Here is a 25,088-nt window from a genome sequence, read left to right on the forward strand (position 1 = left end):
GGTGTCTGGTTCACTCACTCTCTATTCTTTCTCCCTTTCCCTTTCCCCCTCTCTCTCTCCAACTCCCTTTTCCCCTCGCTCCCTTTTTCTTATTTCTCCTTTTCGCTTCTCTCTTTTTTCCTCTTTCTCTCTCTCTCTCTCTCTCTCTCTTTCTCTCTTTTCCCAGCCCCTCCTTGTCCGCCTCTCTTACTCTCCTGTCTCACTCCCTCCTCTCACTCTCCCTCCTCTCCTCTCACTCCCTCCTCTCACTCTCCTCCCCTCTCGCTCCCTCCTCCTCTCCCTCCCTCCTTCCTCCTCGTGCATTCTCCCCTTTCTCCGACCCTCTTGCCCCTCAGCCTCACCGCTGTCTGCCCACTTTTACCTCCCTCATCCGCGCCGCCCCCCCCCCCCCCCCCCACCACCACCCCATTCCCACCCCCCACCACCGCCAACCGCGCCCCAAACCTGCCTACCCTCACCGAGCCACCATGTCAGACTGGGGGGAACTGCTGGAGTCCGCCCTCCCGGAGGGCGGGTGTTGGTACGGTCTCCTGCTCCTCTTCGTCGCCTCAGTCTTCATGTTGGCCCAGTACAGTGCCCAGCGGGCGTTGGTGTCTCGTGGGCGCGGGGATGGGGTGAAAGCCTCGCCGGCGAGCCAGTGCCCCCCGCTGTCCGCCGCCCTGTCCTGGTTGCTGTCCCTGAAGACCTGGAGCGGCGAGTGGCAGGGGGCGTGGGTCAGCGCCCTCAACGAGGCGGCCACGAAGAACGGGGTAAGTCGGAGGTTTCACGCTTACCACCAAACGAACGGGGACTGAAATGCAACCGGGAGTCCCGCGGCGCAGTGGTGAGGGCTCTCGCCTCGCAAGCGAGAAGACCCGGGTTCGATTCCTGGCCGGGGACGAAACCTCACACAGGTTTCCTTGCTCCGCCCGCCTCTATTTACCCGGCCGTAAGCAGGAACCCGATCGTTAGCCGATTGGCGGGATCACTTCCTGGGGGTGACCGTCCCTCCGGTGAAAAAAAAAAAAAAATCCGGTCACTCGCTCCCCGACGGTTTGTGGGGCGCTGCCGGACGCAAGTGGCTGAGGGTTTCAAAATGCACAGTCGATTAAGTCACTTTGCAGTGCATCCCGTGACGCGCTTTCGAGACGTCTCAACGACGCGCTAAAGGCGCTGCGTCGAAGGCAAGGATCACGGCGGTCGCTGTCGTGACACGGATATGCCTCACGTCGGTTCGCCGTCATTCCCACGAAGGGCGCCGTGCCGCGTGGCGAACGCGGCAGACAATTTGCGCGCAGCAACGTCCCAAACGACGGTGAACGACCCAATTTAATCTGGTGGGGGGGGGGGGGGGAGGGGGGAATTGTCGATCAGGACGCTGGGAAAAACGCCCTTCCCTTTTCGAGGAGTGCCACGTGGAATGTTTGACGTCTGCCCTCGGGGGGGGGACCAGCATTTGTTTCGAATGCAGCTCCTTATCGCCTTGAACCGTCTGCGTGATAACACTAATAACCATCCTGGCATTTGATGCAGCGCCTTATCATCGCGCTGAGACGTCTGAAAGCCCCCCAAGGCGAAATATCCTGTAAAGTGAATAGACCGCGTGTGTTGTGTTGTGTGTTGCCACCGGAAGGCGGCAGCCAATTGCGCACGGCCGGGTTCCGCCAACGGTTGTGGTGGTTGAAGCGAGCAATTTTTTCAATGATTATAACATGTGTATTTTTGTGGACAGATTATTACCCCCAGAAAGCGAGCCGCCAACCCACTAACTGGCGGGTTATGCAGAAAAAGCAGTGGTGGAAAAAGGAAACTCTCCTAAGGTTTCGCCCCGCCTGGGAATTGAACCCGGGTCCTCAGCCTGTGAGGCGTGCGCTCTGACCAATGCACCACAGGGCGTAGTGACTGATGAGTCTGCAACTGACCGCCTTAAGCTTCTGACCTCTTAACACCGTACCGACCTGCCCTCTCCCTCCGCTCCCCTCTCTTGCCTCCTTCAAGGCCCATCTCAAGACCTTCCTCTTGACCCGCCTCCGGCCCCCCCTACCCTCCGCCCTTAACTGTCCAGCGCCTTGGGACATCCTTCTGACGCGAAAGGCGCTGTATGAATGTCATTGGTTTCTGTTATGTTTTGGCGTGCTGCAGCTTCGCGGTTAGTGGAGCTCAGTGGAGTCCTGTAGCTTAGTGGTTAGAGCACTGGCCTCGCGAGCGAGCGAGGGGATCTGGGTTTGATTCCCGGCAGAGCGAAACGTTGGGCAAGTTTCCTTACTCCACACGCCTCTGTGAAGCGCTTTGAGGTCTCGAAGATGTGATCAGGTGCTACATCAGATGCAAGGATTATTATTATTATTGAGCTCCTGGTTATTTTACTCTTTGTTGTCCTCTATTTTGCCTCAAACAGAGTTCATTCCAACTAACCATCGATCGGGTGGGTCCACATCCCTCTGCGCTCTCTCTCAGCCAGGTTAACATCGCTGCCCAGTCAGAGCAGCACTTGGTGAGTTAAAACCCCTTTCATAATCTGGTCTATGATTATTTTTATATCACATCATTAACATGTGTATGCTGATGTCTGGGAGTGTGCTGCTGCAGTTTCCAAGCTCCAGGACTTTTTTACTTTCCCTGTTTAGCGTAAAATCAGCTACTCACTTTTTTGAGGGGTGGTCAGCCGGGTGTCTGACAGATACTGAAACACATCACTGAGCTTAGGAGCATCCAAATCAGACTGAGAATCCCATGCATCCCACCTTCACGTGGAAACATGGCAGACATGGGGTCAACTTCTATATGAATGCGGATGACACCCAACTCTATCTTTCTGCCTCCACCCTCAACTCCAGGACCACTGCTGTCCTGACAGACTGCCTGGCGGACATCAAGTCCTGGATGAGGGCAAATTTCCTACAGTTGAATGTGAACAAGACTGAGGCCCTCGTGATTCGCTCGCGCCAGCGCCTCTGCGCCTCACGTTCTGGCAGCATCAACCTCCATGGTTGCACACTACAGCTCACCAGCCAGTCAGGGACCTCGGTGTCTTGTTCGACTCTCAACTGCTTTTTCTTCCCCATATCCAAGCCATGATTCCCTCTGCCTTTCCTCACCTCCGTAACATCGCCCGACTCCACCACTACCTCACCCCTCAGGCCACCGAAACTCTTGTTCATGCCTTCATCACCTCCAGGCTTCACTGTGCAAACGCCCTGCTTGTCAGCCTTCCCAACTCCTCCTTCCACAGACTGCAGATAATCCTGAACTCTGCAGCCTGTGTCCTCTCCCGCACCAAACTCCGTGACCCCATCTCCCCCACTGTCGCTCGACTCCATTGGCTCCCTATCCTTCAGAGGATCCAGTTCAAGATCCTGGTCCTAACCTACAAAGCCCTCCATGTCCTCGCCCCACCCTACCTCTGCAACCGCCTAACCCCCTACCAACCCGCCCGTTCCTCCGCTCAGCCGGCTCTGGCCTGCTCGACATCCCCGGACCCACCCACCCCACAATTGGTGGGAGAGCCTTCAGCTACTCTGCACCCAACCTCTGGAATTCCATCCCCCAGTCACTCCGCTTCGCCCCCTCCTTAGCCTCCTTCAATTCCCGCCTCAAGACCCTTCTCTTCTACCATGCCATCGGTCACACCCCTTCCTCTCCCCTCCCGTCCAGCGCCTTGGGATGTCCTCCCGACATGAAAGGAACTATACAAATGTAATCTTGTTGTTGTTGAAACCCCAGAGATAGATTGTTGGAATGGAATGCGCTCACTCTCCCTGGAGGGACACATCCTGTTTACCTAATTCCAGAAAGTATTAGGCGCAGATTGGTAAGAGCCAAGGCTTGGGGACCCCAGAGTGTGTGTTGGGGTAACTGCTGGAGCCTAACCAGCTAAAACCACATAGCCTGCCATTGAGAACACTGTCTGGTAAGCTTTCCCGCTGCCTGTCCACCTAGGACCACCCTTCCCAATCCAGGGGGTGGAATAGGGGAAGGGGAAAGATATCTGAAAGGACAGTCAAACGGGTAGGTCTTGAGATGGACCTTGAGGGGTGAAATGGATGGAGTCGGAGAGATCTGGGCTGGAGTTCCAGAAAGTGGGGGGAAGGATGGCTGAAAGTCCATCTGCCTATAGTGGGGTGGATAGGGCCGGGGGACATGGAGGAGGCTGGGTCGGTGTGGCTGAAGGACGGCACAAAGATAGGGCGAAGGCGAGACTGGAGATATTTTAATATGAGTTTACAAGGGCTGGGAGTTGGAAGAGCAGAAGGTATGGGCAGGAGAAAGAGATGGAGGAGATTGCGCTCAGTTAGGATGGGCGACATTTAGCTAGTTCTGAAAACCCCACCCCTCCCCCCCATGATGGAGGTAATAGGCGTGTGGGAGAAAATAGAGGCTGCAGAGATTTGGATGAGTTGGAACTTGTAACTCGCTTCCAATGAGCTTTGTATGCACTTCAAAATATCAGGGAGAGAATTTCCATGGAAGAAATTCGCTGGAAGATTTAAACAGATTGCCAACAGGTGTTTCACAATGAACACAAATTTCTGTTCTTTGGAAATTTGCAAATAATAAATCTGTTTGTTGTCACTCGTAATTGACTTCCAATTGGATATGGACATCTGAGCACCTCTATATTTCTGAACGGTCCACCTCTTAAATAAGAGGTATTTTGGGCCTTGGTGCTACCCACCTCTGCGACCTGCTCATCACTCCCATATCGACCTGTCCGCTCCCTCCACTCGGCAGGTTGCAGCCTGCTGTATGTCCCCCACAAGGCCCACCATCGGCGGCCGGGCCTTCAGCCTCTCTACCGCTAGTCTTTTGGACTCCATCCCACAGTCCCTTTGCCTCTCTCCTTCCGTCGCCTCCTTCAAGGCCAGTCTCAAGACCCTCTTCTTTGACCGTGCCTTTGGTGACCCTCTTACCCCCACCCTCCCTGCCCTCCACAATGCCTGATCCCAACCCCCATCTCGGGTCCAAATCCCTGACCGTCCAGCACCTTGTCACAAAGGTAGGGGAAAGGCGAGACTGTGGAAAGATTTTAAGATGAGTTTACGAGGGCTGGGAGTTGGAAGAGCAGAAGATACGGATGGAGTAAAGGGATGCAGGAGATTGTGCTAAGTTGGGATGGACGAGATTTGAACGTCAGGTCTAACTAATTCTTAAAGCTCGAATATGCATTCAATCCACTTTACAGTATCTAAAGCTTGCCAGACAGCGATATCAATGGCAAAGTATGTGGTTTTAGCTGGTTAGTCTCCAGCAGTCACCCCACATTCACCCAAGAACAGATGGATGTGGTAATCAGTCTCAATGCAGATAGGCTGCTGCCTCTGTACCTATCAGGACTTTGCAAAGCAATGTTTTGCAAAGCGCATTGTGGAGTCTCGTAGCGTAGCGAGAGGGCCTGGGTTCGATTCCCCGGGCAGGGCGAAACCTTAGGCAAGTTTCCTTACTTCACACACCTCTGTTTACCTAGCAAACCCCGTTGTTCGTCGACTGACGGATCGTTTCCGGGGATAATAATCCCTCGAAAAAATAAATAACTAATACTTCGGTCACTCAATCCTCGACCGTTTGTGGGACGCTGCTGTGCGCAATTGGCTGCCGCGTTTCACCCGCAAAATTCACAGTAAATCCTCTTTACAGTGTATTCTGTAAACCACTTTGAGACGTCACAATGATGTGATGAGGAGCTATAGCAAATGGAAGGATTATTATTATTTTGGTGCGGAAGCTAATAATTCTTCCCTAAGTTTTTCTCAATGTTTTATGCTTTTTTTGTTTAGGTTATGGGATGCTACGTGACCGGTGAGTGCGCTCAGTTTTCTATCAGCGTGACTCAGGAATCGCCTGCGGCCATGGGAATGGAGTCCTTCAATGTCCAAGTGTCCCCACTTCACGCCCAGGTACATTGTGGCTCGACTTTTATTGATGAATTTATTTGACGACTGTTTGTGGGGACGCTGCTGCGCGCAATTGGCTGCCGCGTTTCGCCCGCAAAATATACAGTCCATTAACTTTACAATATATTCTGTGAAGAGCTTTGAGACGTCTCAATGACATGTTAAGGCGCTGTATCAAATGCAAGGAAAATTATGATTAGTTTTATGTCTGCTCCACATAACTAGTTCAAAACCCTTTAAGACCTTAGTCCTGCTCAATCTGCAGCACTCTCATCTCTGAGTCTGAAGGTTGTAGGTTCAAACCCCACGTGAGCACTTTGAGATCACGTAGCCTGTGCTGACCCTCACACACGCATTCGTAAGATCCGGGCATGAATACGTAAACTCCTCGCTTTTTGGCCTCTCCAACTCCTCCTTTCATAGGCTGCAGATCATCCAGAACGCTGCAGCCCGTGTCCTCTCCAGCACCAGTGCTCCGTGACCCTATCACCGCCGTCCTTCGCCAACTCCACTGGCTTCCCATCACACAGAGGATACAGTTCAAGATCCTGGTCCTAACTTTTAAAGCCCTCCATGGTCTTGCTCCCCACCTCCCTCTGCGACCTGCCCGCTCCTTCCATTCAGCGAGCTCCGACTTGCTTCACATCCCCCGCCTCGCTCGCCCCACTATTGGCGGACGGGCCTTCTGCCACTCTGCCCCACCTTCTCGAACTCCATCCTGCAGTCCCTCCGCTTGCCTCCCTCTCCCCCGCCCCTTGCCTCCTTCAAGACCCGTCTCAAGACCCTCCTCTTCGACCACGTCTTCGGTCAGCCTGCTTCCTCCCCTGCCCTCCACCCTCCCCGATCCCAATCCCCAGCTTGGGTCCAAAACACTGTCCTCCCGACATGGAAGGCGCTATACAAATGTAATGTTGTTGTTGTTATTGTTGTTGATGAGGCTCCAAAACAGTGCATTGTGTTTGTGTGTGTGTGTGTGGGTGCGCGCGCGCGCGGGCGGTGGGGGTGGTTCGGAGTGGGGGGACGGTGGTTGACACTGCATTGCCAGAGGTGCTGCTCTTCGGATGAGACATGAAACCGAGGCCTCATCTACCTGTTCAAGTGGACGGTTAAGATCCTGTGGTTCTACTGTTCGAAAAGAGAAGGAAGTTTCTTCCCACCATCCTGGTCAACAATCCCTCATGCAGCTAAAAATTAGCTGTGAACTTCTATATCGTCTGATATTAGCAGTGTGGTGCGCGTGTGTGTGTGCTTGGTGTGTGTGGTGCGTGTGGTCTGTGTGTGCTTGGTATGTGTGTGTGTGGTATGTGTGCGTGGTGCGTGTGTGTGTGGTGCGCGTGTATGTGTGTGGTGTGTACGTGCTTGGTGTGCGTGTGTGGGGGTGGGGTGGGGTGGGTAGAGTTTATGTTTTATTATGTGTGACAGAGGCCATTGAATCCCTTTGCCCTCAGCACTTGTCACTCTCTTCTTTCTCCCCACCCACAGCTGGAAGTTCACATTCGAGAGACTGAAGACATGGTTCAGGTCACGTGGAACCTGGTGAACTGTCAAACCCTGGCTCTGAACATCACACCCCGAGTCAGGAGAGAGGTCGGTGACTGGAGGGTTTGCTCCCTGCCCTGGAGGGGGCAGCGGGGGGGAGAGAGAGGTGGGAGGAGAGAGGAGGGGGAAAGGGGGGGTGAGAGAGAATGGGGGAGAGAGGGAGGGGAGAGAGAGTGGGGAGGAGAAAGAGGGAGGGGGGAGAGAGACGGGGGGAGAGAGTGGATGTGGTAATCAGTCTCAATGCGGAGTGGGGGGTGTGGGAGAGAGTAGGGGGGGAGAGAGGGGTGGGAGAGAGAGAGAGAGAGAATGGTGGGGAGAGCTCCTTCAATCCCTCTCTGATCCCCGCCTCCAGTTCTGGTGCAAACCATTGACTGTCCAGCACCTTGGGACATCCTCCCGACGTCAAAAAGGCACTCTATAAGTGCATTTTGGGGGGGGGATTTGTGTTGAAATGACCCCGGCCCCCCTGTTCGGGTGTCCAGCCTGCAGCGTAAAGCACTTTGAGTGCGTCCACCCGACTAGAAAGTTAACTATTGTATTTATTGCATTGAGTTGTCCTCTGTGTCTCCTGCCCTCATCAGGGGTCCGACGAAGAGGGAGCAGTGGACCTGGAGACCATTCATACTCTCCTGCAGGATATGCTGACCTCGGCACAGCCCGCGGTGATCCTGAGTGTAAAGGCCGGACCCGCGAGAGGAATCCAAGCCAGTGTGAGTGTTTCAATAATAATAATAATAATTAATAATAATAATCCTTACACTTGATATAGCTTCTTATCACATTGTTCAGACGTCTCAAAGCGCTTCACAGAATATACTGTAAAGTAAATTGTATGTTTATTTCTCATTTTATTAATTTACTTTATATGTATATATATTATATAAAAATACATGTACAATCTGCAACTGTCTCCCCCAAAAGGCTGAGGATCCTGAATCCATTCACATTTTCAAGATTGAGGTGGATAGATGTTTGTTAGGTCAGGGTATCAAGGGATATGGGGCAAAGGCTGGTAATTGGAGTCGAGGTACAGATCATTATACAACGGCGGAACAGGCTCCAGGGGCTGAATGGCCTCCTCCTGTTCCTATGTTTCTATGTAAAACTAAATTCAACCACAGTTGTTGCAAGTGTTCAGAGCGTCTTATTGCAGAACGGATCGATTTCAGGATCCTCACACTCTCGTACAAATCACTGAATGCCCTGGCATCAACTACCTCTCTGACCTGCTTACACCGGCTTACACTCCTACACCTCCCTAGTCCCAACCCATCTGCAGCCGTGCTTTCAGCCTCTACGCCCCCGAACCTTTAGAAACCTCTGCCTATTTCCTCCGCCTTGCCCTTTCCTTCAGATGAGACGTCAAACCGAGGTCCGTGTTTAGGTGAATGTTAAAGATCCCGTGGCACAACTTGGAAAGGGAAGAAAGGGAGTTTCTTCTTCCCGGGGTCCTGGCCAACAATTCCCCCAAATAAAATCGGTCGCTCACTCCACGGCTGTTTGTGGGTCATTGCTGTGCGCAAACTGGCTGCCGCGTTCCACCAATAAAACAACAGTCACTACACTTTGCAGAATATCCTGTGAAACGTTATCAAATGCAAGGATTATTATTGTGATTAATACTTTCTCAACAGAGCCCCAGACCATTCCATTCTCACTTTTATGGAATTTTTAATTCTTATTTCTTTTTCTCCCCCTCTCCCTTTTTCTCTCTCTCTCTCTCTCTCTCCCTCTCCCTCTCTCTCTTTCTCTCTCGCTCTCCATTCATTTTGTGTTTAGAATTTGCTGATCTCGCAGGATCTGCTAAACCCAGACGCCTCCCTGTTGGTCTCGTCCCCTCCGAAACCGCCCCGAGCTCACGAACGCAAACTACTTGTGAGCATTATTAAAGTGGATGATCTTCCAGTGTCTGACCCCGCAGGTACGATCTCACCCGCAGGAGGCTTTGGAGCACAGTCCTTGTAATATTAAAATTCTCGCACTCGGAGAACCTCGAGTTACGTCAGGGCTTTGAGCTCGCGCGGTCTGGACAATCTAGCAAAGTGTTGCGTTGTCAGAGGTGCCGTCTTTCGGACGAGATGCGCAACCGAGGCTTTTGGTTTTCCCCACGGCGCTAATCAAAGAAAACGAGGGCGTTTCTCTCGCTCCCGGGGTTCCTGGCTAACAATCCTTCAAATAACGTTGGTCACGGACTCCCGTGGCTGCGTGTGGCACATTGGCCCACAAGGATACGCTGCACAGTCTTACCTTGCGAAGCGCTTTTGAGACGTCCTCCCCACGTGCAAAACGCCAGGTCAAAGGCAAGGTTTGTTCTTAACGATCGATTATATACGGTGAACACTCACAGAGGACGTAACGTTTCACGCGACTTGCGCAAAGTCCGAGTTGCAGGCAGACTCTGATTGGTGTACGATCCACTTTAGCGAATAATCTACACTGCGCCTGCGTAACTCACTGCAGACGGTAAGTGCACGTGCGGCGACGGCTCAAGACGTCATTTCCCGAGAACTCAGTGTGTCTTGACCCGTCGCCGCATGTGCATTCATCGGCCAGCGTTAGAAAGGCTGCGAAGTGAAGTTCTTCCGCTCGTGTGTCGACGGATCAAGACCACGTTTCGACGCGATCCAAAGCAGCCGGTAAGTGCGGTGGGGTGGGGGGGGGGGTTTAACGGAGGGTAAGGGAGCGGCGTTTACGAGTTAGGAGGTGATTTACACGAGCGGTGCAAAGAAAACTCTCTCAAGTGGTTTTGATGAGGGCGTATAATGGGGCGCTCGGGCGAATGCCCGCACGACTGAGGCAATCGCACGATTTATAGAGATCGGGTTTGCGCGAGTTTTGCTGTGTTGTGTTGTTCAATTGAAGCAGCGACTCACAAGCCGCAGTGTTGCTCTTCCCCCTTCACAGACTCTAACCTAACCCCACAATGCCTTCCGTGATGCTGCAGGTGGGATCCGTACGTACTGTGTTATAGGACTGGACAGCCCCGTGCAAAAGGTCTCCAGCTCTGCCATCAACACCCATTCCAGCCCTTCACGGGACCAGCAGTTTGTCTTGTGAGTGACCGCAGTGCCCTCCGTTCCCCCACCCAGCTCCACCTTCAGTGACCGACCCTCCCATCGTTACACCCGCAGTCTCCGAAGCCGTTGTCGGAGGTGCCGTCCTTCGGATGAGACGTTAATTAATCCGACGTCCCGTCTGCGCCTGTTCAGGCGGGCGTTAAAGATCCCGCGGGGCTATTCGAAAACAGAAGGGAGTTCCTCTCTCTCGGTGTCCTGGCCGACTCATTGCCCCCCATCACCACCGCCGCAAACCAATGAATAAAATTTCTCACTCACTCGCTCCACGGGGGTTTGTGGGACACCGCTGGGCGCAAACTGACTGCCGCGTTTCACCCGCAAAATACAAAAGTCGATCCCATTTTGCAGAACATCTGTGAAACGCGTTGAGACGTCGAGGCTTCCATTTGATAGTGCTCCCGACGTGAAAAGCGCTATGTCAAATGCAAGGATTATTATTATTATTATTAAATGCAAGGATTGTTCTATTAGTGTGTATATATATATATATACAGGGTGACCAAAAAAATCATGAAATTATCTTAAAAAAAACACACAAAAATATAATCATTTCTTTAAGACTTATTAGACATTATAATGGTATCACAAATTTTTGGTCACTCTGCCGATGTGTGTGTATGTATATATATATATATGTATGTATATTGGTTTTCAAGGAAGATTGCATGACTAATTCGCTGTCTCTCTCTCTTGTCCACCCCCCCCCACCTACAGTGAGCTGAGCGGCAAATCCAGGAAGCTTCGTTTGCAGCTCATGGAGGATTTATCGCCCTGCGAGAGTGGGTAGCCCACGCGGGCGCTGGGGGTAGTGTCCAGCCGAATAGCTTTGTGATGGAACGTTTTGGTTACGATACATAAATGATATATAAATATAGCCTCAGTTAGAGCACTCATCTCGCAAGTGAGAGACCTGGGTTCAGTTCCAGGCAGAGGGCGAAACCTTGGGCAAGTTTCCTTACTCCACACAGAGCCTAATAACAATCCCTCCAGAACAGAAAACAACAATAATTTGGTCATTTTCAATCCACGACTGTTTGTGGGGACACTGCTGTGCGCAATTGGCTGCCGCGTTTCGCCCACAAAAATACAGTCAATTCACTTTACAGCCTATTCTGTGATGCGCTTTGAGACGTCGAGAAGACGTGAAAAGCGCTATATCAAATGCAAGGATTATTATTATTATTACAAGGCAGGCACCAGGACGTGTCTCTTTACGCTGAGAATAGTCAACCGCTTGACCTGGGTTTCCAGGTCAGTCTGGCTCTGTCGGTAACGCTCTCGCCTTCTGAGTCGGAAGGCTGTGGGTTCAAGTCGCTACCTCAGGACTTTGAGCTCATGCAGACTAGGTTGACGTTCCAGCGCAATGCTGGGTGGGGGGGTGGGTGGGTAGTTTTGCGTTATGGGAGGTGTTGCCGAGGTCCCATCCGCCTGAAGAGTTCAGGTCCCACCCACAACTCAAAAAGAGAAGGGAGTTTCTCTCCTGGTGTCCTGGCCAACCATCCCTCAGATAAAATTGATGATTCGCTTGATGGTTGTTTCTGGGAACATTGTTGTGTGCGTTGGCTGTCGTGTTCGCCTACAGCAACAACACGATGACACTTGTATAGCCCCTTTCACATCGGGAGGACATCCCAAGGCACTGGACAGTCGGTGTTTCGGCCTCCAGATATACACAGTCGCTACACTTCACAGTGAATACTGTGAAGGGTTCTGTGTTTCTCTCTCTCTTTACCTGCCAGTACCTTGGGATGTCCTCCCAACACGAATGGTGATATAGTGCAATTTGTTCTTGTGGTTGTTCCTCTTTCCTTTTTTTTCTTTCTTATTTTCTCTCTGTTTTTCTTTCTTTCTTTCTTTCTTTCTTTCTTTCTTTCTTTCTTTCGTTCTGTCTTTCTTTCTTTCTTTCTTTCTTTCTTTCTTTCTTTCTTTCTTTCTTTCTTTCTTTCTTTCTTTCTTTCTTTCTTTCTTTCTTTCTTTCTTTCTCTCTGTCTGTCTCTGTCTGAGTCTCTGTCTGTCTGTCTGTCTGTCTGTCTCTCTCTCTCTCTCACTCTCACTCTCACTCTCAGTGGGTTCTGAAGGAAATCGTGCTCAATTGCCCCCCTCGCCCGGTAGATAAATCAACTCAGCATGAGTTGGACCAAATATTCACGTTGGGAAGACGTCCCAAGCTGCTGGACAGGCAGGGATTTGCAGGCAGGGGGTTGGGATCAGAGAGGGCGGCGGAGGGTGGGGGTAGAAGGGTCACCAAAGGCATGGTCGAAAAGAAGGGTCTTGAGACAAGCCTTGAAGAGGGTAACCGAGGGGATGAGGTGGAGGGGCCGTGGGATGGAGGTCCAGAGGGTGGGGCGGAGAGGCTGAAGGCCCGACCGCCGATAGTGTAGTGGGGGGGGCCCGAGCTCGCGGAGTGGAGGTGGTGAACAGGTCGATATGGAGTTAGCAAGTCGCAGAGCGCCTCCTCACAGTAATATCCAGCTTTGACCCATTTTTTTTTCCTCGTGTGTGATTTTTACAACAGGCGTTGTCTTGGGTGAGGTCATGGTGCCAATCGATCTCTTCAAGAAACAGCCCAGCGGAAGGCAAAGCTTCCGACTGTCCAATGTCCAAAGTGGGAACAGCTCCGGATCCATCACAGCTGAGGTAAGCCATGTCCCCCCCGCCCGGCACACCCTACCATCGCCGGTCAGGCCTTCAGCATCTCCGTCCCCATCCTGTGGAACGCCATCCCACAGTGCCTTTGTCTCGTCCCCTCCCTCGTCACTATCAAGGCCCATCTGAAGACCCTCCTCTTCGACCCCGCCTTCGGAGTCACCCTCCTACCCTCGCCCACGCTGCCCTCCACCCTTTCGGATCCCAACCTCCAGATGAGGTGCAAAATGGGACACTGCTGTGCGCAATTGGCTGCTGGATTTCGCCCGCAAATACACAAGTCAATCCACTTTACAATATACCCTGGAAGAGCTTGGAGATGTCTCAATGACATGATCAGCTATATCAGATGTTATAAGCACTCAAAGGACCTCTGGCGCTCTTTTTCCTCCCCGCCACCCACCCACACCCCTTTCCCAGCCAGTGTCAGCCTGGGCTATTTGAGTTGACGTACAGTGAATCCGCTCGGGAGTTGACAGCAACAACAACAAAATTATATTTGTAAAGCGCCTTTCACGTTGGGAGGACGTCCCAAGGCGCTGGACAGACAGACTTATGGACTAGAGCAGGAGTTCGGGGAGGGTGGAGGACGGGGGAGGGGTGGGGGGAAAGCAGGGAGATGGAGAACACGGTCTAAGAGGAGGGTCTTGAGATGGGCATTGAAGGTGACAAGGGAAGGGGCTAGGTGGAGGGGGATCGTGGGATGGAGTTCCAGAGGATGGGGGGCAGAGTGGCGGAAGGCCCGCCCGCCAATAGTGGGGCGAACGAGACGGGGGACGTGAAGCAGTGAAGCAGGCCGGAGCACGCTGAGCGGAGGGAGCGAGCAGAATGGTAGGGGGTTAGGTGGTCGCAGAGGTGGGAGGAGAACTGTATCCTCTGCACGATGGTCGAGATGTGTGACGGCAGAGGGTATGGAATAGCCTTGTGCGAATGTGTTCGTGTCCTGTATTAATCCCCGCGTCCCTGTGGCTTTGCGCAGTTCTCATACATGGAGCCCGGCGAGGTTAAACCGCGGCAATTGCCCACGTTGCTTCCAGCGAGGAAAGTGGAGAAGGATCGGACGGTCATGCCCTGCGGCACCGTCATCACCACCGTAACGGCCGTGAAGACCAAGCCTCGAGCAGACGGCAAGTTCATCGCAACACCCACAGGTAATAGTAATAGTAATAATAATAATAATAATAACACTAATAATACTTGGGCTTAATATCGCGCCTTTAAATCACGACTTCGAGACGACACAAAGCGCTTCACAGAATATACTGTGAGGTGGAGTGACTGTGTATTTTGTGGGCGAAACGCGGCAGCCAATTGCGCACGGCAGCGTCCCCACAAACAGCCGTGGATTGAGCGACCGCTTTTTTAGGGGTGGTGGGGAGGGAGGGGGAAAATGATCCGCCAATCGACTAACAACCTACTTACTGCGAGGTAAACAGGCGTGTGTGGAATAAGGAAACTTGCATCGGGTTTTGCCCTACCCGGGGAATCGAACCCAGCTTGCCAGGCGGGCGGGCTGACCACTCGCCCCACGGGACTCCACACATCAATAAAGAAATTGAACGAGTAAAGAAACTGACTGCTGCTTTCTTACACGTTGCAGACTCTCCCACAAAGAGCCCTGCGGATGGGAAGGAGGCAGAGCCGGAAAGCCTGGCTGTTGGAGAGTGTGCCCTGGAGGCATCAGTCAGCAAAGCTTTGTCATCGTCCGACACGGGTGAGGAACGGACAGGGGAAGAGATGTTTGCAAGGCTGGGGAGTGTCCGGTAACGTGGTGACATGGATTCTCGTAGGGAGGGTGGGTGGGGGGGTAGGAGGGTGACCAAAGGCGCGGTCGAAGAGGAGGGTCCTTGAAGGAGGCAAGAGAAGGGTTTCCAGGCGAAAGGACCAGGATAGACTCCCAGAAAGTGAGGGCAGAGAAGCCCGATGGTCTGGCCGGTGATGGTGGGTCGGTGCTGGTCGGGGGACGGGGACTTGGAGCTGCGCTGACAAGCGATCGCGCGCGGGCTTTTTAACGAGCAGTTTTACGAGTGGGACGTGAGTGGCTTTGAACGGGTCGCGCTTTCTCCGCTCTGCAGAGCTGATGCTCCTGAACGGCGCTGACCCCGTGGCGGAAGCCGCAATCCGCCAGCTGACGGAGTCGGCCAGGCACAAGCTGAAATCGCCCGTCAGGAAAAGCACGATCATAATCTCCGGCGTCTCCAAGGTACGTGTCGGCTTTCCCTTGCGCGTCCGTCTGTGCCCGGATCCGCGCGTCCCTCCGGGTCGTGGTTTGTCAAATTGAGTTAAACTGTTCCCCACCCCCCCCCCCCCCCCATCCCCCGGCTCGTAGTTTTTTTTTCTTTCCGCCTGTCCGACCCGCTTTTTCTCCCCGATACGCCGCCCGCTGCCGCCTCTGCTCGGCTGTAGCTCCAACCTCCCGCTTGTCCCTCCGTCATCCGCTTCCTCCTCTCCACACCGTCGGTGGCCGTACCTTCAGTCACGACACCCACCAAAATTTTGGAACTCTCTCTCCCCCCCACCCACCCCAATCCCTCCGTCTTACTTCCTCCTTCCCCTCTCTCAGATCACGAAATATCTTCTTGGACCGTGCATACGGTCACCTCCCTCCCTCCCCCCCCCAGCTCTCGGCGTCAGACTCCCGCTGCTCTTAAGCGCTTTCAGACGTTAAGGGCGAGAGGTTAACGCAAGTTAGTTTGTTCACGTAATGAAAAGAAAACGCAGGACATGCTGATCAGACGTTCCCCTCGCTCCAGACTGAAGCTTTGCAACCACCTCAAAACAGGCATTTTCTGCACACGAGACCCATTTTTTTTGGTTTTTTGTAAAAAAAAAGCGCCCGCTGGGATGTTATCGCGCGCAACTGGCTGCCGCGTTTCGCCCACAAAACACACAGTCGGTTCGCTTTGCAGTATATGCTGTGACGCGCTTTGAGACGTCTCAAATGCAAGGATTATTATTGTTATTATTATTATACTGAGTCGCTGTGTTCCATTGCTGTGCGTGTGATTTGTCTCCCAGGCCCCCTTACCCGCGGACAACGAAATGACCCTGTGGTCCGATTACGCGGCCACAATGGATGCGTCGTTGAGGCCGGACCCCCTGCCCGCTGCTGCGTTGGTGAGGGTGGTGGTGGGGGGGGCAGCAGAGCCCACCTGCCCCTCTGTCCCGGCCCGGGAACAATCTCCCTCCTCGGCCGGGCCGCTGGCGGTCGCTGAGCCCGCGGGCGGCGACGACGGCGAGGCCCGTGCGACTCCTTGTGCGGGAGGGGAGGAGGCGGAGGAAGAGGAGGAGGAGGTGGTGGTGGACGGGCTGGCGTCCAAGTGCAGCAACGGCTCCCTGGAGGACGCGGGTTTGGAACGCAGGTCCAGCATCTCCATCGATGGCTCCGTCGACGCGGGGACCGTGAAGAAGCCCAGAGGTAAAAACGTTAGCTCGCTGAAACGATACGCAGTGAGCTCCTGATCACTCGGCACGTAGGAGTTACTAGAAAAAAAAACACACACGTCTAGCTCCGCCACGGTTGTTTGTGGGACACCGCCGGGCGCAATTGGCTGCCGCGTTTCACCCCCGAAATACACACAGTCAATTCACTTTACAGTAAATCCTGTGAAGCGCTTTGAGCCGACCCAGCGATGTGATGAGGTGCTATATCAAAATGCAAGGATTATTATTATTATTATTGTTGTTATTATTACCGTCCTGGTACATAGGAACACAGGAATACGCCATTCAGCCCCTCGTGCCTGTTCCGCCGTTCTGTTAGATCACGGCTGACCTGTACCGTGACTCCCTTTGCTCCCCGTCTCCCTCGATACCCTGCCCTGACAAACATCTACCGTGGCGTTCGCACCGATCCGGGCGGTCTTCCCTGGATTTGACCTCGCTTTTCTTTTTGTTAATCGCTCGCAAGCCGATGCCGCCTCCGCTTCGGCTTCGCCTTCTGTCACCCACCCCCACCTCCTCCCCTCCTGATCCCAACCCCCCCCCCCACACCCAACACCCAACACCCAGCAAATCTCAAATCTTTGCCTATCCAGTCAGTGCCTTGTGACCTCCTCCTGACGAGAAAGGCGCTGTACAAATGTAATGTGCCGCTGATGTTGTTGCTGATGCTTTGCGAGGTGCTGCCGTGCGAGATGCTTTGCCATTCTTTTGCCGTTGATTATTTTCCTCGCGTCTTTCCCTCCTCCTTCCCTCCCCTATCCCTCTCCTCTCCTCCTCCCCTCCNCCCCCCCCCACACACGCACCCAGGCGGCTTTATGCGGAGCGGGCCCAAGTTCTTTTTCCGACGCCGACATCACCAGAAGGATCCCGGGATGAGCCAGTCTCACAACGACCTGGTGTTTCTGGATCAGCCGACTCCCCTGGAGAAGGAGCGGAAGTCAGAGCGGAAGCAAAGGAAAAAGCTCTTCCCAAAGTCTAAAAACAAGGCCGCTTTGAACGGCTCTGCCTTGGACTGAAATCGCAACCCCAAAACACTTCCTTCCCCCTTCCACGCGCCCCCCTGTTGCACTGTGAGTGATGTACGAGCGACCGACCGACCCTCCTGATCGACCGGACGAAACTGAAGACAGTTACACACGGCATTACAGTTGTTCTGATCTTTAAGATGAGCCCAAATCCTGTTTTTAAAGCTTGTGTATTATTATTATTATTATTTTTTTTTTTACCTCATTGCTGAAAAATGCCACCGTAGCCTTAGGCTTGCTGTTTTTGGGTGGTGGCGGGGCGGGGGGGATGGGTGGGGTGTTGGCAAGAGCCAAGGCTTGGGGGACCCCAGAGTGTACGTGGGGGTAACCGCTGGAGGCTAAAACCGCACAGCTTGCCATCGATACCGCTGTCTGACAAGCTTTCCCGCTGGTTGTCCAGCTCGGATCACCCTACCCGTCAGGGCTTTGGCTTGAACGGTTAACAGGAGCTGAGTGGGAGGATTCCCTGCCCCCCCCCCCAGTGATTGGGGGTCACCAAGGCAGGGAATCAACTCAAGTCGGTTAAATGGACCTGCAGGGAAACTAGCTTCCACGATTCATTTCGAAGACTGTGGCTATTTCCCCGTATCCTTAACCGAAAAAAAAACAGACAGAGGGTTTTCTCGCACCAGGTTGAGACTTGGTGGAATTTGGGGTCTTCTCCGTCGTTCTTCCCGCCCCCCCCCCCCCCCCACACACACACACACACTCCTTCCCTCCTCACTATCTTCTCTGTTTGCTTGTCGCGGGGTGGGAGCGGGTGAGGCTGTATCGAGGAACGTACCTTCAACTTTTAACACAAAACAAAGCAACGCAAAATCGCTCGCTTCCTAACAGCCCCACGTGAGCGTAGTGCACGAAAGGGCCGCTTTAAGACCTTTTTTTTTAAGAAAAAGATTAATTGAAAAAAAATTAAATCTCGGGAGTCATTGACATTTTTTTTAAAACAAAAAAAAATGAACGTTCGCTGGCGCTGCCCCTCCGAAGGGTCGTTACCGGACACGGCACTTGAAACATTTACTGATGAATCAGAGGAAACTTTGTGCGTGCGCGAGTGTGCGTGTATGTGTGCGCAGGGTGACCAAAAAGTCGTGATACCATTCCAATGAGTCTCAAAAGAAATTAGGATGAAATAAAGTAATTATTATTAGAATAAATGGTATCATGAATTTTTGGGGTCGTCCTGTATTAAGCTAAAATGCCAATTTTTCTGCCTGCTCTTAAATCTTTGAAAGCAAAATGGTCCCGCAGGAAGGTTAAGGCGAGGTAGAATTTTGTCACGCTCCTTTTTTTTAACAACAATTAATTTTAAACAATTAAGTTTAAGTAATTTACATTTTTTTTAAAACAAAAATTAACGTTGGCTTATGCCCGGCGGCGCTGTGCCAAAGTCTTCAAGGCATCCTGTATCAATTTGTGTACAGTAGACTCCTTGCGGGGAAACGAAAGAGCAGGTAAATTCATGAATGGCTCAAGTTTCACTGCTTTCCCTTCTCTGCGTTCCTCCCCTTTCCCTTGTCCTCGCTGCAAATTGCTGGTCAGATCACTGAAGCCTTGACACACGAGGACTCGCTCAAGCCATAAGGTGATGGGTACGGGGAGGCGATGGAAGGGAAAGAGAGACTGTGGTCATTTGTTACCCCAGATGACCCGTCCATTCAAAATCCTACATTACTTTGTTTGCTCCGGTCCATTAATTATAATAAACTGATGTGATTAAACTCTACCTCCTTCTTCCCTACCGGCCATGACTGCTGATCACCGACCAGTAATTAATAGCCATTTGTGATAGCCTGCCTTATCTTCATTCCAGGCTTAATTTTGGTTGGTTGTTGGGGCACAAAGGGTTTAAACCCCGGCCTTAATAATGATAATTTGATCACTCGCTCCATGACTGCTGAGCGCAATTGGCTGCCGTGTTTCGCTGACAAAATCCACAGTCATTTCCACTTTACAGTATATATTTGTGAAGCGCTTTGGGACGTCTCAATGACCTGATAAGGCACTATATCAAATGGAAGGATTATTATTATTATTATTACATGTCCTTTTTCCTGTTCCTTGTTCTTGTCGCGTCACTAGCTTGTGTCTGTGTTTCCCACCCCCCCCCCCAATTTTGGAGGGGCGGAGCGTGGGAGGTGAACACAAGAGCAGATAACAACTAAACAAAGAGGAAATCGTTTTCTTTTGCGCCTAAGATAGATGCGGCGTGTGTTCCTTTGATTTTTATATGGTGTGTGTTATATATAAAATCAAGGATGCACCCCATCTTGCACAAGGGACACCAGAACGGATTAAGTACCTGTGGCTGTATTTCCGAACAGTGTGTTTATCTGCAAGGCGACACTGTTAATAAGCGCTGTGAATTTTCAGTTGGTTTGAAATGACTGTTTTGCTTTCTCACTATTTTTCTTCTCTGCTCTCTGTCCTCTCCCTCGGGTTAATTAAAGGGGTTGCGCGTGTGTGTGTGTTGGAGGGAGGGTTCAATGAAGCTGTTCTTTCTCTACATGCTTCCAGCTACATACGGTAGCTCCTCTGAAATTTTCTTCCTTTTTTTTATAAGCTGTAAAGTTATCGAGTGTGAAAGTCCTGCCAATCAGGAGTAAACTGGACAGAGGGAGAGAGAGACCCTTGTTTGTCTCTCCCTTGTTTTTCAGTACACGCTTTGTCTATCGCCAATCCAGAGCAAAGGTGTGTTGGGTATCCAATGCACTCTCCCTCCCCTCCCCTACTTTGGGAATGAGGGAAGCTGTTTACAAGAATACTTGTCTTTTTTTGCACCCCCCCCTACCCTCTGTCTCTCCAAACTAACTCACCATCATGGGAAATTAAAAAAAACTTTTATCCTTTTGGTGGGGTGAGGGAAGGGGAAGTCAAATGATACTGGATCTTAACCATTGGACTGGGATTGGGTTGGGTTGAGTTCCGTTGGATGGGGACCTCATTGACTCAAAATTGGCACATTCAACCCAAATCTCCCCAGGATACTGAACCTACGACCAAAGAGGTAAAAAGGGGAACGTGCGCCGCTGTTGAAACTGAATACTAATCATTTCTTCACTTAAAAAGTTTACTTTTTTTATTAAATATTAAAAGAAAAAAATGCAATTGATACCTAGGCAGCTCATAGGATGAATTGTGTGTGTCTTTTTTTTGCTGTACTTTCTGTTAACGGGCACAATGATTGTACATGAGGGTCATCTCATGATTGAGGACCTTCTCTTCCTCCCCTAACCCTAAATCGCCTCCCCTTCTCCCCCCCCCCCCCCCCCCCCCACCCCACCCTCCACTACCACTCCGTGAAGCTTATTAAGATGTATAATGTTATAATGGAAACTGAGCCAGGAAGCCGATTGCACACTTAACTTATTGTTGAATGAAACACTTGCATGCAAAATGCTCTCTTAATTAACTAAACACTGATGTGACCATCTGCCTTTATCGTGTATATAGTGCCTGTACAAAACCAATATGTGAAACTATTGTCTTAATTCCTGAATCTAATGCAATAAATATGCAATGAAATGATGTGCGTGTCTGTGATCTTTTTTTGTCTTTCTTTCGCCTCTGTTCCTCCCCTCCCTTTTGATTGTGCCTTTCACTTTCTCCCGACGTCAAAGGTGCTGCGCAACAACAACAACAACAACAAGATTACATTTGTACAGCATATTCACACAGGGTAAGTTATGAAGAGGAGGGAACTGGGGGGGGGCAGAGAGTGCGGAGGGGAGAGAGAGCCGGGGTGGGGGTGGGGGGTGGGGGGAGAGAGAGAGGGGGGAGAGGAGGTTGACAGAGGCTGCGACCAGCCCCACTCTATGTGTGTGTGTGGGTGTGTGTGTAAGCAAGTGTGAACAAGTGTTCAGAGCGAGCGACTATGAGTGAGCCAGACGGAGTGAGCGTGAACGCACGTGTCTGTGATCAGGGCTCCCTCTGCTTCCTTGTCCTCCTCGACCTCTCTGCCGCCTTCGCCACTGTCGACCACTCCATCTTCATACACCGCCTTACTCAATCTTCGCGGACCTGCCCTTGTCTGGTTCGAGTCCTGTCTCTCTCACCGTCTCCACTTTGTTGCCTCTAACGGTTTCTCCTCCAGCCCCCGCACTGTCACGTCTGGTGTCCCCCAGGGCTCTGTCCTTGGCCCTCTCCTCTTTAATACCTACACGCTCCCCCTTGATGCCATCATCCGCAGACATGGGGTCAACTTCCACATGTATGCAGATGACACCCAACTCTATCCTTCTGCCTCCACCCTCAACTCCAGGACCACCGCTGTCCTGACAGACTACCTGTCGGACATCAAGTCCTGGATGATGGTAAACTTCCTACAGTTGAATGTGAACAAGACTGAGGCCCTCCTGATCGTCTCGCGCCACCGCCTCAGCATCTCAGGCTCTGGCAGCATCAGCCTCCATGGTTGCACACTACAACTCACCAGCCAGTCAGGGACCTCAGTGTCTTGTTCGAACACCCAAATGTCTTTTCTTCCCCACATCCAAGCCATGACCCGCTCTGCCTTCCCTCACCTCCGTAACATCGCCCGACTCCGCCACTACCTCACCCCTCAGGCCACTGAAACTCTTGTTCATGCCTTCATCACCTCCAGGTTCGACTATGCAAACGTCCCACTTGTTGGCCTTCCCAACTCCTCCCTCCACAGGCTGCAGATAATCCTGAACTCTGCAGCCCGTGTCCTCTCCCGCACCAAACTCCGTGACCCCATCTCCCCCACTCTCGCCTGACTCCACTGGCTCCCTATCCTTCAGAGGATCCAGTTCAAGATCCTGGTCCTCACCTACAAAACCGTCCATGGCCTCGCCCCACCCTACCTCTGCGACCCTAACCCCCTACTAACCCACCCGCTCCCTCCGCTCAGCCGGCTCTGGCCTGCTCCACGTCCCCTGCCCCACCCGCCCCACCATTGGCAGGAGAGCCTTCAGCCACTCTGCCCCCAACCTCTGGAATTCCATCCCCCAGTCACTCCGCCTCGCCCCCTCCTTAGCCTCCTTCAAGTCCCGCCTCAAAACCCTCCTCTTCGACCATGCCATCCTGACGTGAAAGGCGCTATACAAATGTAATCTTGTTGTATACGAGCAAGTGCGCAAATGTGAGCGTGTGGGAGCAAGTGGGAATGCCTCAGTGGGAGCTAAGGGGGAGTGGGAGTGAGCGAGTGTGTGTGAGGCCCCACAACCGGGGTGGCGGGCGGGCGGGGTGGGGGAGAAGTTGGTGTAATATGTTGTTGTCGTTACTATTTAACATCCACCTGAACAGGCACAGACGGGACCTCGGTTTAACGTCTCATCCGAAGGTCGGCACCTCCGACGCACTCTCGAGTACTGCGTTGGAGCGTCAGCTTAGACTCTGTGATTCCAAGTCCCGAGGTGGGAACTTCAACCCCCGACCGTCTGACTCGGAGGCGAGCCACGCAAGGCGGGGGCGGCGGGGCAAAGCGGTCTCCTTGCTCTCGGAGCCAGTGCGGGCTCGATGGGGCGAATGACGCATCTCTAAGCGTGAAGCTGCAGGCGAGCAAAACCCGACCGACTTTGGCTTGTGGGCTCGGGGGTACCCCAGTGTGTGCCGTGGTGGTGGTGGTGGTGGGGTGGGGGGGGGTGTGGGGTGGGGACTGCTGGAGTCTAACCAGCTAAGACCACGTAGCGTCTTATTGATATCGCTGACTGGGGTAAGCTTTCCCGCTGCTCGTCCAGCTCGGACCATCCTACCCGGGTTAACTGGACTGATTGGGACTGATTGCCCCCCACTGACTGGTCGATCCTTCCCAGTCCTGCCCATGGGCCGGGCCGGGCCGGGCTGTGCCGTCTTCCCTTTAAATGACCACGTGCAAGTTGTTGTTGTTGTTGTTGTTGTTTACCCAGCAGTAAGAAGGTACGCCCTCCCTCGCACCTTATCTTATTTGCTTGGTCACCTCCCTCTCCCCCGGCTCGTCTCAAAATGCTCCCCCGCCCCCCCCCACCCGCACCCCGGGCACGTAATCAATGGGTGAAACGCGCGCACAGCAGTGGTCCCACAAACAGTCGTGGATTTAGTGACCAATTTACTATTACATTTTTTTGAAGGAATTATTACCCCCCCCCCCCGGAAAAGTGATCCGCCAATCGACTCACAACCGAGTTCCTACTCATTCCCAGGTAAACAGAGGCGTGTGGAGTAAAGGCAACGTGCCCGTTTTGTTTCGCCCTCCCTGGGAATCGAAACCCACCCCCCCCCCCCCGTCCCGGTCCCTCTCGCTCGCGATTCGGCGAGTGCTCTAACCACTCGCTACAGGAATAATAATAATAATAAGCTATGTATTATCTATAGGTCGGAAACGGTCTCGGGACGCACGAATGTGGAGTCCTGTAGCTCAGTGGTTAGAGCACTCGCTTTGCGAGTGAGAGACCTGGGTTCAATTCCAGGCAGAGGGCGAAACCTTGGGCAAGTTTCCTTACTCCACACAGAGCCTAATAATAATCCCTCCAAAACCAAAAACAATAATAAATTGGTCATCTTCAATCTACGACTGTTTGTGGGACATTGCTGTGCGCAATTGGCTACCGCGTTCGCCCACAAATATACAGTCAATTCACTTTACAGTGTGTTCTGTGAAGCGCTTTGGGACGTCCTCCCGACGTGAAAAGCGCTATATCAAATGCAAGGATTATTATTATTATTATTATTACGCCACACACCTAATAATAATCCCTCCAAAAACAAAAAATAATGATAAATTGGTCATCTTCAATCCACGGCTGTTTGCGGGGACGCTGCCGCGCGCGATTGGCTGCCGCGTTCCGCCCACAAAATATCCGGTCAATTCACTGTGCAGCCTATCCTGCGAGGGGCCTCCGGGACGTCGAGAAGACGTGAAAAGAAGACGTCAGATAATGCCAGATAATGCCGTCCGATAATGCCAGGATTAGTAGCGTCATATTAGGGCGAAGCGAGCGCCGGGGCCGGACGCGGCCCGCGGGCCGCCGGCATGGGGCGCCAGCCGGTTTGGAACCCGGGCCTTTCGGGCCGCGCATGGGCAATGGAGGGGTTGGGGGGGGGGGGGGGAGGAGTGGAGAGAACTACAATTCCCGTGAGGCTGTTCGAGTGATGGTTCCGCTCTTGCGCAGTTGAGAGAGAGAAGGAGCGAGAGGAGAGGGGGGGGGGGAGAGAACAACAATTCCCGTGAGGCTGTTCGAGTGATGGTTCCGCTCTTGCGCAGTAGCGAGAGAGAGAGAGAGCCAGAGAGAGGGGGTCGGGGAGGGGGGGAAGAGGAGGTTCCGGATCGGAGCGGATCGGAGCGCGTCGCAGACGGAACCCGGAGCCAGGACTTCTCGGCAGAAAATCGAACCATTTTTTCCTTCTCTCCTCTCCCTCTCTCCTCTCCTTTTCTTTCTACAATATTTATTAATTAATCGACGGAGAGAGAGAAAAAAAACCCCAACGACAACGACGACGACAACAACGACGACAGCAGCAGCGACGACGACGACAACAACGAGCAG

The 25,088-nt window shown here is 52.6% G+C and overlaps 1 protein-coding gene across 1 annotated transcript; it reads left to right on the forward strand.

The window, feature by feature from the left end:
• Nucleotides 1–480: 480 nt before the first annotated feature.
• Nucleotides 481–17,797, forward strand: LOC103187296 (C2 domain-containing protein 2). Its single transcript, XM_042334574.1, has 14 exons — nucleotides 481–749; nucleotides 2,378–2,473; nucleotides 5,754–5,873; nucleotides 7,353–7,457; nucleotides 7,991–8,119; nucleotides 9,189–9,330; nucleotides 10,354–10,462; nucleotides 11,201–11,265; nucleotides 13,002–13,123; nucleotides 14,112–14,283; nucleotides 14,733–14,846; nucleotides 15,208–15,335; nucleotides 16,151–16,550; nucleotides 17,384–17,797. Exons 1-14 carry the CDS (start codon nucleotides 558–560, stop codon nucleotides 17,590–17,592), a joined length of 2,103 nt encoding a protein of 700 aa, XP_042190508.1. The 5' UTR covers nucleotides 481–557; the 3' UTR covers nucleotides 17,593–17,797.
• Nucleotides 17,798–25,088: the final 7,291 nt, after the last annotated feature.

Source organism: Callorhinchus milii, unplaced genomic scaffold, assembly GCF_018977255.1.
Source record: "Callorhinchus milii isolate IMCB2004 unplaced genomic scaffold, IMCB_Cmil_1.0 Scaffold4, whole genome shotgun sequence".
In the NCBI taxonomy this organism is placed as follows: Eukaryota; Metazoa; Chordata; class Chondrichthyes; order Chimaeriformes; family Callorhinchidae; genus Callorhinchus; species Callorhinchus milii.